The sequence below is a fragment of the Drosophila innubila genome, assembly GCF_004354385.1.
Source record: "Drosophila innubila isolate TH190305 chromosome 3R unlocalized genomic scaffold, UK_Dinn_1.0 2_E_3R, whole genome shotgun sequence".
Taxonomy (NCBI): domain Eukaryota; kingdom Metazoa; phylum Arthropoda; class Insecta; order Diptera; family Drosophilidae; genus Drosophila; species Drosophila innubila.
The window spans coordinates 4,173,759-4,189,054 of record NW_022995380.1 but is presented as its reverse complement, the minus strand read 5'-3'; the positions used below and the strand labels follow the sequence as shown (position 1 = coordinate 4,189,054).

The 15,296-nt window shown below is 36.6% G+C and overlaps 1 protein-coding gene across 1 annotated transcript in view; it reads left to right on the top strand.

Moving 5' to 3' along the window:
- The first annotated feature begins 8,825 nt into the window (after positions 1-8,825).
- The window catches only part of LOC117791281 (dopamine D2-like receptor), a 35,546-nt gene continuing 29,075 nt past the window's right edge, over positions 8,826-15,296 (top strand). The window contains exons 1-2 of the mRNA XM_034630989.1: positions 8,826-8,874; positions 8,905-9,291. Of these exons, the coding sequence (XP_034486880.1) occupies positions 8,826-8,874; positions 8,905-9,291 (436 nt within the window). The remainder of the gene's footprint in view (positions 8,875-8,904; positions 9,292-15,296) is intronic.

Here is a 15,296-nt window from a genome sequence, read left to right as displayed (position 1 = left end):
ATATAAACAAATTTATTATTATGTATATTAACATTTTTAAATAATAAGAAAACATTATTTACAAAATGAGCATAAAAAGACGTGAAAGTTATTTTCCCTGAGACATGCAGTTGCTTAAAGGGTATTTTTTAGTCGAGCAATCCTAAATTCCGTTTATCGTACTTGTTGAGAACGTTAGAAAGTAACCAAAAATGTTGCTAAAACCCGACAGTTGCTTCTGTGCTGCTGCCACATAACATAACACTAACCAAATTGTCGCTTGTTGTGTGTGTGTGTGTGTACTGAGTGTGTGGTTGCATTGGCAAGCCAACAAACCATTTGGCTGAATCTAAAGTTAGAAGAAGAAGAGATGGCGGGACATGAATTCATGGATGCATACACAATTGATTGCATTGATTGCGTATGGAGTGGGGCGAGCAAGTATGTAGTAAGTGTTGCTGTGCGTGTGTGTGTGTGTGTGTGTGTGTATGAGCTGAATATCTAAAACATTATGTGCATCAGTGTGTGGGCGTGTGTTTGTTTGTACACTTGTTGTGGCTATAATTAAATTTTATGGCCGCTTATTTTTATTGCTGCCCCTGTCAGCTGCCAATTTATGACACAAATCGAATTGTGCAATGTGTGGCAAGAAGGGTTTTCGCCCACCAATCTCAAGTGTGTGTGTGTGTGTGTGTGTGCGTGGGGTATAAATAATAAATGCACGCAAATAGCAAAATATGTCATCAAAACATTGTTGCCAAGTTAACGATCAGCTAGAAAGTAAAACGGCTGATTTGCTCATGGCGCTTTTGACTTGACCAAATCAATATAATAAATTTGTATTCATTTATTTTTACGACCCAGAAAAAGGAACGACTATTACAATTTTGCTGGCAGAATTGGTGGATAACACTTTGACAATCATGTCAATCTAATATGTTCCTGAAACCAAGGAACCAATGTTTATAGATGTCCAAATAGTTGTGGAGAAAATTTACTAAATATTTTAAAATTATTCAATTGAATTGAATTGTAACTTCAATAAAAACGCATAAAATATTTTTTAGTGATTTTTTCACTGTACAAAAATTTGCCAACAATAAACTATTTTCTTAGAATTTTTAATAAATGTATGCCAGTCAATTGTTGCGAGTTCGAAAAATGAAGTCTAAAATTTTTCAGGAAAATCGATAATTTGCTTGAACGTTATTAAAAGAAACTGTCCACAAAATTTTTAATTTTCTTAAGACATACCTGTATCACATATTTATTAATTAAATTATTAATCTTAACTTAAAAACTCAATAATTTTTTTCGATTGTGATAGTGGACACACCAAAATAAACAAATAAATAAATATATAGTAATAGGTCTTTTAGTATATAGCTGTTAGCTAAACAAGGGTATTTCACTTACGGCATGTTTATGGTGTTATATTCCATTCTTATTTTCTGAATTATAATAATTTGGTTTACGCGTAGCTTAACAAAAAAAAAAAACAAACAAAATTTGCGCCCCTGCTGCTGGTTATATTACATTAATGTTGTTATTATGCCTGGGCAAGGGCGTGAAGCCGACCTGTGGATAGACCGTGGACATACTATAATGATGGAAAACAATGTGCAAAAATTAAAGTAAACAGCTGCAGTAGCAACAACAGCAACAACAACAATATGCTGACCTACACACGGATCGCTGGGCACATAAATCTCAATTTGATTTGGGTTCCAATGCCTTTTCTAGAAACGAGGCGGCTCCAATGACTTTTACTACGATTTTGCCGGCAGGATATTTATTTGATTTCATCTTGCTTTGTCCATGCAGCGACCCAAATCAGTGACTCTAATATATATCGATGTCTCTGTGTAAGTCTCTGTGTTTGTGTGTGTGCATTTAGACACGCCTCATTGCTTACGGCTAACGTAAACACCCCGTCCCTCCACGTAGACATTACCAAAGTCATTGTCACAGTTTGTCTAATTATTTTGCCATTGTCAATTTGTATTTAATTGGCCGGCAATTAGAGGCGCACAAGAGCGAAGGGGGCGTGGCAAGTGTCTAAACAAACAAATGAGCTGTCACTAATCAATGTTAGCTTCGCGAACTTATTGCAGCTTGTGGCGTTTCTCTAGCGTTTTAAACCGCGGGCAGGTCTTAACTTTAACACAACTCGTATTGACATCGAGTGTAACTACAACTGGTTGATGTGCATCAGTAGACAAGGATAATTGTTTTAGCAAGCTCCTAATTGCTGCTGCTGCTGCTGCTGCAAAGGATATTGGTCCTGAGGGCCGGCATCAGCCATGCTTCGACCCTGTACTTGAAAATTGCAAAGGGTCTGTTTGGTTTTCCAGTAAATAAAATGTGCGCGAACCTTTATATTCTTGATCGCTAAAGATCTCATAGATCGCATCATTGGAACGCAAAAAAAAAGGTTTCTAAGTGAAAACTTAAGGCTTAGTCCTTAAATTTCCGTGCGCATTTCGGCACAGAAGAGTTACAGGGTACCTTACAATCGAGCACTCTTGACTGTGACCTTTCGCACTAGTTTTGCTTATCTCCAACAGCGACAAGCTAATGAAATTGCTAATAAAACCACACGAGCACAAGGGCCAACACACACAGACACACATTCACATACATACGTGTACTCTCAGCCTCTCTCTCTCTTTCTCCCTCTATCTCTCTTTAGATAGCTGCCACAACAGCGCGTCTTAATTGAACCTCCCTCTCGTTCGCCCGCCTATCGTAAAACGAATTTAATTTATAGTCCACGATGTAGTTGTAAGCCAAGTTAAGCATGCCACGCCCACAATGTCGGCTTGTGCCATGCTCTAAATTATAACAAGCTGGCAACGCCTTTCTCCACGGCATTGTCAACAATATTCTGACCAACGATGCTTTTGTCTCCGCTGCGTTTTCGGTGGCTCTATAGACGCCAGAAAATATATCAATTATATATGATTGTGTGTGTGACCATGTGTGTGTGCGGTTGTAGATGGTTATAGATAATAATGAACGATAAGTGTTAGAGTTACCACCCACCGTCAGTCACGCCTCAGACAGAATGACCTATAACCCTACACCCAGATGGTTCTCAGCAGCCCCTTTCAGATCCCTCCATGCTGTAGATTCGTCCTGAGTGCATGTGTAAATTTAGCTAACGTTTTAAGTGCCAACTCGCTATGACAACTAAATAGTTGTGGGCCAAGGAGAGCGGGACTCTCGTCTGGCTCTCAGTGTGATTAATGGCGCGTTACAAAGTGTACCACGAATGAAGCAGAGTAATGGAACCAAACGAATACAACATGGCGAAGCATTAATTCTCTAATCATTTTACATTTCCCTTTCGATTCTTGTTAGTATATGTTGTAAGCTAACTAGACATACTTAAATCTGTTTGTATCTCGAAGACTATCATTATCCGAATCATAAGATTATTTACTTGAAGAATCCGAACAAAAGGATCGATTTAAACAACAAGTGGGAAAGTCTATAGTCGAGATCCAGACCATAGGATACCCGTTACTTATTTCAATATATATAAAAGTACTTTAAAGAAATTACTTGTATTACTTTGAAAACATTAAGTCGCCATATCTGCGGTTCTACTTGTCCAATCTTGATGCGATTTAGTGGGATAATAAATAAAATTACTAGATAACGTCAATTGCCATAAAAACTGTATTATCTTAAAATCTGTAAATAAATTTGAAACAAACTTGATCTGACTGGGGTATAAAGAAATCGGTGTGCCAAATTTGGTTACTCTATCTTGTATAGTCTCTGACATCCTTTTGTTCATACGGACGGACAGACAGACAGACGGACAGACACACATGGCTACATCGACTCGGCTGTTGATGCTGATCAAGAGTATATATACTTTATGGGGTCGGAGAAGCCCCCTTCCCCCTGTTACATACATTCCAACGAACACAATATACCCTTTTAGTTATTTTTAAGGTAACTGGTATAAAAATATCTACACATACACTAAAATTTCAAAATAGAATCTATATATTACAGGATTTTAAAATACAATCATTGAAAAATCAAGATGAAAAACAATAAACAGAAATTGAAAATAATGTTGTGAAAAATTAAAAAAAAAGGTTAAACCAACTAATAAGTTAAAATATAAGATAAAATCTATATCTTATGATTGAAATTTAAAATAAATTAAAATTTTTAATCTAATCATTTAAGAACCAGAAAAACAATTATTGAAAATTTAAAAATAAATATTGTGCAAATTTTAATCATCTTAGTTTACTAGAATCCGTAATTGCGAAGTGCAAGATAGGAAACGTGCTAGAAATGCTTTATTCCGGAAGAGCATGCGTTTATTTGTCAAGTGCGTTCCTGTTGCTGTTGTTTGTGACTTCCTGGTGAGATATTTCCCTTTCTCGTTCTATCTTTTACTCATGCTTCCTCATTAAGTGTTTTCGTCATTGTGAATAAAAATAAATGGTAAATCGTCAGAAAAAAGAAAAATAAAAACGCAAAACACCGACGTCTCACCTGTTCTGCGAAATGCGAACTGCGTAAAAAACGCAACTGTAACTGTGATTAATCGTTGGCTTCGCTGCAGGTGGAAGTGGAGCAGCGGGTGGAAGAAGAAACTTCTGCGTGCCTTGTCTGTCCGTCCGTTCGCCTGTCAGTCTGTCAGATGGGTGCGGCTGACCCGGAACAAAGAATGCGCACAAAAAATATTTTTGTGCTGGTTTGGAAAGGCGTTGAAACCGGAAAACTCTAGTCAATGGTAATACCTATTACATCAGCGCACAAAAGTAGACTAAATATATTTAGTTGTGACTGTTGTTGTTGGCAATGTGTGCACACTGTACACCGTCAAAATAAAATGCAAATAAATTAATTATAATTGAAATATGCGCAATAACGAAATCAATTTCGAAATTCAATTACACAAAATACACAAAGAAAATAAATGAAATTAATTTGCATTAAGGAAGCCAATGAAGGCAACCAAATGTTCAACTTTCAATTGGCCCCTGCCCAGCTCGTCCCACCAAAAATTGTTAAAGAGCACAAGCGTCTTTGATCACAGCAAAAGCAGCAACAACAACAACAACACAAAACATAAATAAATAATACAAGAAATTAAATCAAACACGACCTTAAGCTGCTGACGCAAATAAATATGCCAACTGACACCCGTTGACTGTTGGGGTACCTCCAGAAAGGGGTTTTGTGTAGGGTAGAGGGACTGTGGTGGAGACTGTGACAAGTTGATTCTTTTGTTGTCGTTGACACGTTAAAAATACTTTTACGCAAACATTTGCACAGCGTTCTGTCATCTTGACGAGTCGTATTCTGAGACATATCTGGCGTATTCGTGCTTCCTATAGCTGTGAAGCTGAGTAATAAACATGACTTTTAATTTATTAAGTCAGATCAAATGCTCTTTTTATTTAATTTTTTAAAGTTCCTTACTTTGTCAAATTTTGAGCGTCACAAGATACAAAATTACAGCCAGCTGTCCATTCGCGTCTTTTACTTTTACTGGACTATATTGTCCAAATGATAACCTTTTTTTTTGATAGCTGATATTAAAGGATTTTGCAACATCCGCTTTCATCCGAAATCCTTATCCTTGATTGACAATCGTGAGTTGAGAAAATTGCTTTTCTAGTTGCTCGTTTGACAGTCTTCTGCTGCACTTAACACATTATCGAAATTAAGTATACGACGTGGGCGTCTTAAAGTCAAGCGTATTTCATTTATTGAATACCCCAAAAACTGACCCAAATACCTTTTGCATATATGTATGCTAGTATTTATGTATTTTATTATGCTCATACTTGAAGGATATATCAGTCAAAAAGGAAATGTAAGCCTACAGCTTGAGTTCGTCTTCCACCTATATACCCGACCACCCTCCATACTGAGCCTATAGCAATTTTACGACTTAATGACTCTGCTGGGATTAATATGACTAATGGCGCGCTGCTTTTTATTCGATACAGACTGTCCGAGCCGCAGCTCGACTCGACTCCAGTTTGTATAGAGTGTATGGGCTTTGTGCAATTCATGTCCAAATGGCCGTCATTGATGTGGCGCACACAAATATACACTCACACACATACTTACACACACCCTCCCGCATACATACAAATAATTATGGCTCCGGGTCGACTCTGAGCTCGTTTTGTGTGCTGACAGGCCATTTATATGTGAGATAAAAGATATATATATATATATATATATATTTCTCTCACTATAATAAACACACACTTATATATAGAGTTGGGCCTAACCAATAATGATATACCCTGTACATAATCCAGAGATTGTCGTAATATAATCTTATCCTATTTTTATATTTGATTTCAAATACAATTGTAGTCATTTCATACTTTTAATGTTTTACTATACACAATTAATTTATTATAATTTATTTACTTTAGCTTGATGTAACAGCATTGGAAATTTAATTAAAAAACATCATTATTAACTTATTTATTTTTATTTAACGTCAACTAAGAACAGTAGGGCAAAATAATTTGAAATTAAATAAATGGAATTTGATTTAGTAACAAAATTAATTTAAACCATGTATACATTTAAATATACACTGAAACGATAAGATAATAAAATGATCAAACATTTGTTGCATGCATTGCGGAAAATAAGGAAAAAGCCATTCAGATCAGTAGCATCGGTATTAGTAATAAGTATTAGTAATTGGTAATTATTGCATTAGTAATTGTATAAGTTTGTTTGTTAGTCAGGTATTTTTCGAAAGAAATAGTGATTTGAAGAAAGATAGAGAGAGAGAGTTATGTTTAGATTAGATTCTTTAAAATGTCTATTTTTATTTAAGAGAAGAACATAAAAACCTCCACAGTTTTTGATAATAATAATCAGTTTTGATTAACACATTTACACAGTGTTGGCTAGACAAGAACTGACGACTTGTCACTGGGGTGCTTTCAACTTAAGGACGTCACATTTGTAAACAGTTCGTTGAATAAACCTAAGTAGCAAATATACACTATTGTGGCTTAACTACAGGATATGCATACAAACAAGACTAAAGGCATAGTAGCTTGAAATTTAAACACTCGAAAACGAGCTGAAGTGGTCGTTTGACTGTCATTAGCCGGTTGCAAAAGCAGCAGCAGCAGCGCAACCAATATCAGCAACAACAAGTATGTAAACAGTAAGAACAACAACCACAATAAACAGTTTATCAAGGCGACTGACGGCCTCTCGGACAGGGGATCAGGTCAGCGGCAGTTGGAGCTGGAGCTGGACCTAGAACTGGAGCTGGTGCTGTTTGGCTTTTATCTATGGCATGCATCAGTCAGTCAGGAAAATTAATTAACAACAACATTGACACTTGAACATTTGACAGAACACACCGACAACATTCCAGGGCGGTCACTGTGGGAAGGAAAGAACTTGGGATAGGGGATGAGGCAAGCACTTGTAAAGTCAACAAGGTGCTGCCGAGTTGAGTCCTTTCCAACGCTGCTCCGTTTGTCTGTATGAATTGTTTTGTCGTTGTTGTTGTTGTGGCTGACCACACAAACACACGCTCAAACACACACACGCACACACAAGTGGACACTGACCTGGCCACAAGCCAATCAGCCTTAAAACTTGCCAGCTTCAATAATGATACTCAAATGATATTTTACTCGACTACTTGCGGTGTGTGCAAAAATAAATTTAATTTTTCTTTTCTTTCCACTTTGTTTATGGGTTTTGGTTAATATTTTCCAACTGTTTTTACTGTGAAATTCTGTGCGTCTGTATGTGGTTGATTTCGTATATTTTGGCTTTTGTGGTTTTTATCCAACGATTTCTCATGATATATGTCTCAATTATTTATCCATGCACACACACACAAATTGCATTATTTTAGTTTATTGTCGCCATGCTATTGGCCACGAATAATATATTATAAATTATCGACAATATTTTCCAAATCAACAACCACAACAACAATACAACAATTTAAGGCAACCGACTATTGTATTTCATTTATTGCTGTCAATTTTTTTATAATAATTGATTAAGTCAAAAACAGCAATTGCTGCCTGAATTCCATACATTATATTTTTTCTAACTTCTTATCTTAAATCTTAAAATATATTTTTTTATAAAGGAATTAAGCAAAAAGGATTCAATAATGTTTTAAATTGTCGACCACTACAATTGTCTATAATGTCTATACTTATAGAAGAGAACATCCTATTATAATTGTTGTTGTTATATACATTAAAATATGAAATTATTTTGAATAATTACTTGCTGCTGGCGGTGTCTTAAATTTTACTTGAGTTTACTCTAAATATGAGAAATAAATAAATATGTCCTCTTCCCTCTAGTTTCTTTTATTTATTTTTAGCAAATTCTGATTGATATTACATAGTTTTATGTAAAATATTTATATATTTATTTAATTTATAAAGTACATGCAATAATCTCAAGTCTTATTTCTTGCTCTGATTCCAGTCCTCGTTCTCCTTTGCAGCAGGAACTTCCGGTTAAATTGTGCCGTCAAATGTTTGCAGCAATATCCGCCCGGTTGTCGTCGACGTAATGTCCCAGCAAAAGGCATTGACGGTTAGAAAAACACAAAAAAATTAGCTGTGCTCGTTCATGGCATTTTCTTAGCAGCAGCTATTTCCGTGAAAGCATTTCCGCTGCATTTTGCAATTTGAATTGGCTCGTGAAAACTATTTGCCACTGCATATGCACGGGCTAATTAGAGTGCAACAACAACAACAACAAGAAAAATTCAAGTAGCGCATAATAGAAATAAAATATAAAAGCAAGGTAAACAAGGAAAAAGCAGGCATTGTGTTGCGAGCATGGAAGAGGATGTTTATGCAACGTTCAACTACAACGACAGCGGTGGAGGTGGAGGTGGAGTTAGTGGAGGGCCTGAAGATGGCACCAGCAGTGGTGGCAGCGAGGATGAGGACGGCAGTTGGAGCAGCCTGGATTTTAGCGTGGAACGGCAGCAAAATCTTTTGGTTTGGCAGCTGCTCAATCCAGGGAATTATAGCCAAAAGCAGGTGGTTAATTGGAGTCTCAGCAATGCGTCCACAACGTCAACGCCAGTGGAGCCACCATTCGATGCCAACAATTATTGGGCTCTGCTTGCACTTGTCCTGGTCTTTGGCACAGCCGCTGGTAACATATTGGTCTGCCTGGCCATCGCATGGGAACGTCGTCTTCAAAATGTGACCAACTACTTCCTTATGTCGCTGGCCATAACGGATCTTATGGTGGCTGTACTCGTCATGCCACTTGGCATCCTTACTCTGGTTAAAGGTGAGTCTTATAATAAATGGTGGCAAAGTATCTTTTAAAATTGTTTTGAATTGAGCTTAGAGGACTATATATTTTACTGCTGCTCTGTGTAGTATATAAATATTATTGCTAATGATTCTAGTAACCAAATAATTAATTAATTACTGCTAAGGCTAAAACTAAAGCTAATTTGAATGCTAATGCTAATGCTAATGCTAATGCTAATGCTAAAGCTAATGCTAATGCTAATGCTAATGCTAATGCTAATGCTAATGCTAATGCTAATGCTAATGCTAATGCTAATGCTAATGCTAATGCTAATGCTAATGCTAATGCTAATGCTAATGCTAATGCTAATGCTAATGCTAATGCTAATGCTAGCTAATGCTAATGCTAATGCTGCTAATGCTAATGCTAATGCTAATGCTAATGCTAATGCTAATGCTAATGCTAATGCTAATGCTAATGCTAATGCTAATGCTAATGCTAATGCTAATGCTAATGCTAATGCTAATGCTAATGCTAATGCTAATGCTAATGCTAATGCTAATGCTAATGCTAATGCTAATGCTTAGTATTAAGTATTTGGTATAAGGTACTATTTACCTGAATCCTTCCATCAAAGGATATCATTATCGATTAGTTGAGCATAACAATGCACATTCAATGCGCTGACAGTTTGCAATCAGTGTGTCCAAAGCATCGTTCGTTTGTCCTTGGGCGATACTTGTGCTGTCGCTGACACGCACCCCAGGACGACGGATATAATGAAGCTGCCTGTCAATGAGGTTAAAGAAAGCGAAGTTGGAACACGCCTCGACGATTGCATTATGGGATAGATATTTTGATCAAAGCAACTAAACCAAAACCAGAATAAAGAGAATAATAGAGCCAGACAAACACCAAAAGCAAGACGCGGAAAAAAGCAGTGGGGGGGAAGCAAACAATTTAATAATCGCGCGCGTTGCTTTTGTTGCTCGCTTTCAGGCGGAGCAGAGAAACAATGAAAAGACTTTCTGGAAACGGAAGCATTTTTGGCTTCAGTGCAGCATAAAAATTGCATTAGACGCCGGCAAAAGAACGTAGCACTTTGAAGCTGCCGACCGGGATGAGCACCAACTGGCAGCTGCCACAGGTTCAGTGGACGGTAGGTGAATGAGAGGAGAAAAGAGATGGGGAACAGTCGGAAAAGCAGCAGTGGCAGCAGCAGATGTTGCCAGACTTTAGTCGTACTTGCGCCTGCCTCCTCCTACTGCCTCCGGTTGTTGACAGTTTTGTTTGTGCGTTGAGGGAGCCATTACCCACACACACACACACATTCATACACACACACACCTGCCTAGCTTGCTAAAGTGCATTGTCAAAGTGAGCAATGCAGTCAGGCGACCCGTGGGGGCGGGGTGGGTGTGGCTGCAGTGCAAACAAATGGCTCACTGTTATATCAAGTGTAAAAAACACGGCAGGATTCACTGGAAAAAGTTGAATTCATTTTAGATGCTCGACTATTAAGTACCCTGTTTATATCATAGGACTTTGCCTTTACCGTTACATAAATTATGATACCCTTTCAGGGCACTTTTATAGTAACAGGATATATGGAATAAACGATTGCTTGATTGTGCGTCTATTTTAGCTGCCAAAGCCGAAAAGCAGAGATCTCAACGTATTCGACCCTTTTTGTCAGGGTCAGGTGGTAGCCATTATTTTTTTAAAGGAATAAAGAGCTCAACGTTTTTTGAGATGTAGGAAAAACACTATTTCCATATATTGAAGGCAGAAGTCATTGAGAATAAATGAATAATTTATATTACAATATAAAAACGAAAATAATTAAATATGACATGGATAATTCTGTGGGCTTGATTTTTAAAATAAAGTTAAATGCGTTTAAAATAAAAAAAATAAATAAAAAAGTGGCAAATGGCCAAAAACGTCCATATTTCTGCAACGAATGTTTATTTTTCAGAATGTTGAAATATTTTACTATTAGATATCAGATTTTAGAAAAGAAATTAAAATTTTAATATTGTCAAGATGTCGATTTTAGCGAGTTTAGACTGTAGTTCATATAACGAAGCTAGTGTTTCTAGTTGGTTGTATAATTAAAGCGCACAACTGCCCCCTTGCAACTACAAGAACAAGTGCAACGAGGCTCTAGCAATTAGCATAATACACATACATATGTACATATACACATACACATATACAAACACAAGCACACAGAATGGTTGTGCTTTTTAAATGCTTCAATTATAATTGCATAATTAATGCATAAATAATTTCATTTATAAATCTGCGTTAAACGCTCTATTAATTAATAAAAGATTGTGCCACGCCCACTAACAACAAATTGAATTACATGCAAATAATTTCCGCGTCGAGGGCAAATATGTGTAAATTGTCCACAAAGCTTCTGCACAAATTACGCGCAGCTTAATAAATAATGGCGACTGCGACAGATGATAAACACAAAGGCGGCCGCAAACTGAAAAGAACTGCCACAAATAATATTTATCATTAAAAAGACGAAAAGAAAAAACAAAAATAATAATAAACAGCATAATTAATTGAGCGCAAATTGGCATCGCTCTGATTTTTGTTTACAGCGCTGGAAAGTAGGCAATGAAATTTTTAGCAGCAGACGCTTCGTCAGAAGCAGAACCAGTAAATAAAGCAGAGGCAGAGACTGAAGCAGAGACCTTAGGTGAATAACTGTACTTCGGCTTTCAGCTGAAATAGACCCAACAACAGCAAGTAAGAGCAGTAGAAAGTAGGATAAAACAAATTTATCATTTGCTGCTGTTCTTATTGTTGCTTCAGTTCTTGTTGTTGTTGTTGCTGTTGTTGTCAAAAAGCATTTTAAGCGCTTAAGCTGCGACACGCACACAGCATTTAAACTAGGTGTGGGCAGCAAACACTGGGGAACAGCTTTAAACCAACCCAAATTCCTAGATACTTGAAGGTGTGTTCTTATTTTGCATTCTCATTTAAATTCGCTTAAAATTCACATTTTCTATTTTTAGCACAGTCTAAGCGATTTATATCTCATTGAAAAAGTAAAATGACTATTTAAATATTTTGTATCCTTTTCAGTTTCATTTTTAAATTATATTTGATTTTTGATTCTTACATTAAAGTCGCTCTTTTTAATTTTATTAAAATTTTTTAACTACAAAAAAAATTAAAAATTATGCACGCAATGGTTATTTAAACTAAAAATATTTAAAAACACATTTAAATAGTCATTTTATGTATAAGCTGTAAATACCGATGTTTTAAAAAATTATCGGATTTGCTACATACTTTTTAACAACAATAACAGAGTTAGAAAAATCAGCTGCCATAACTTCATAACAAATTAATTAAAATTCAAATTATTAAAAAAAAAGTCCTTAACAAATATTTTTATATTTAAAAGCAATCACACTGGGTTGGTGGAATGTTATCAATTTGTATAAAATGCACGAATGTAACATACATAACTTAATGATAGATTTCGTATTGAAATATATTTGTGGAACACGATTGTGTATCGTTTCGCCTGAGCTGTGCTGTGAGCCGAATTCATTCGTTTCATAGATAAACGAGCGAAATCTAATGCCAAAGTTTGATAAAGTTTTTGCGTTTGCTTAGCATCCGCCTGACATTATCATAAATCTTTAAGCTACCTACCACCTGGGTGATGGAGACGGGGCACTCGAGTCAAGAGGAAGACAGGTGGCGTGTGGCGTGGAAATTGACATGTCTACATGAGCATAGCAAATGGAGGGGCATCCGAATGGCAGCTGTCGGCTGCTGAAGCCAATTAATTTTTTGGGCCAGTCCCAAACAAAAAGCTTACGGCACGTAATGAAGTTCGCTGCTTATGTGGTCTGGCTATGGTTTTTATTGCTCATCTTTTTGTTGTTTGTCTTTAAAGCTCTATCAATGTGTATATAAGTTAAAGGGCGCTGTCGGTTTGAAACCCTTTTTGACAATCACTGTGGCCATTTTTTTTTTCTACTTGTGGTCAGAGGCAAGTTTTGCCTACGTCAATCCCACGCGAACAACGGCAGCTGTCCCGCATCCGCACATCAATCAAGTTGCCAGGAAACGAAGCATCGCTCCCAACCCTCAAAATTCCACTTCCTTCTCCCACCTCACCTCATCCGTCTGTTGCCTTGCCTCGAATGCTTGAATGCTGTTCCCAGCGCGTGCAGTTATGTGTGAAAAGTCGCTTCGTTGCCCTGTTTCACTTTGGCTTTAGTCGCATTTTCCAATTTGCTCGTTTCCGGCGCATTTGCCGTTATAGTTTTTGTCTTAAAGGCGACGCCATTTTGCATATGTTACCGTTAGCACCGCGCGGCTGCTCATTGCCAATGCAAAGTCCTTTTTAGCTGTTAAGTGTTTTGTGTCGACTTACAAATGTAGTTGTAAATCAACTCCAAGTCCGCTGAGGTTGCCTCCCAGGCAAAATCCATAAGGACGAAGGCGGTGAAACGAGACTCGTGCAGGCATTAAATTTTTCATGTTAGCTCCCATACCCCCTTCCACATTCCCTTTGGCACTGGTGGATGAAGGGGTTAAAATGAAAACAGAAGCTGATTTTCATTGAGATTGTAATGAAGATTGGATTGCACAATCCCACTGAATGGAGACTTGTCTTGTGAATTTAATAAATATAAAGTTTTCTAAGTTGCGCCCAAGTTTCATATTCAATTATTGAAATAAATCTGCAATGATAACACCGATTATAGGGGAGTATCATTTGAATTTTATATGAGTAATACTATAAGAGTAGATCTTCCGCCATCTCCACAGTCTTCTTCTATAAAAAACGCCGAAAGGTTTTGGATATTATAAAAAAAGAATGATTATTTTGTCATTTTTATATAAAAAAGCATTTTCTTATTAAACCTATTACTATACATTCAATCTGCTTGCAATTTAAAGTTAAGCGTTCAAGTGCAACAATCGATTCATTGATTATTAATACACCACTTTGAAAAACTTGTGTGGAAAACAAGGACACAACAAGTGTAAAATGGAAATGGAAAGCTGAAAAGTCGAATAATAGAGTGAATTATGACTGAGCAATTTGCAATAATGTTGTAAGGAACCATTAGTCTAATACAATTTGTGTTAATTCGATAACTTGCGAAAACTGCAAATATCTTTAGGGTGAACAGAACAAAGTAGTCAAACACAGCTAGACAGAGTTATATACACACGGTTACAGTTACATTTTTAAAAGAGACAAATAGAAGAGTGATAGACGGGGGAAGAGAAAGAAGGAAACCGACAGGTAAACTGACAAACAGCCGGCAGACATTGCAGAGCGAAAAATAAACACAGTAAAATGAGACAAGTCAAGACAGTTAAAGCAACTGGCAGGAGGACATACATAGCGGGTAAGGACGAGCACCTGGCTGAAGCAGTTGAATGCAGCTTAAGCTCAAGCACGAGACACGAGACGCAAGACTCAAGACCCATGACCAAGAACCAAGGACAGAGACAAAACGTTTTCCCTACCTTGAGAGTCAATGCCAGAGCAATTGAGTCGGGCCACGGACATAGCACCAAAGTAACAAATATACATATATGTACATATATAATAGATACATTAGAGTGGGTCATTTTTTTTTTTTTGCTACAAAGAAGTTATGAAATTTGTAATCAACGATGAATTCTAAGAAGAATTGCCCAAGAAATCATGGATCTAAAATCAATATCCAGCTTCCACTTTTTTCGAGAAAGTTATTCATGTGTTTTAACTTACCTCAAAAAAAAAAAACCCCCCAGATAGAGGCGGAAATATAATGAATTTAGAGATAAGAATTGGTTGGCGGTCTTCACTGGTTTTTTTTTAAATTGAATTTTAAGCATAAGCACTTTTGTCAAGATTCTTAGAAGATTCAATAACAAAGTTTATTTTGCATTCATTTTAAAATTCAGTTGAAAAGAGACTGGCAACTTATTCTTATCTCTAAATTCATATATTATTCACTCTATATTTGAGTTTTAAATTTTTATTTGTTTTAGAGGTA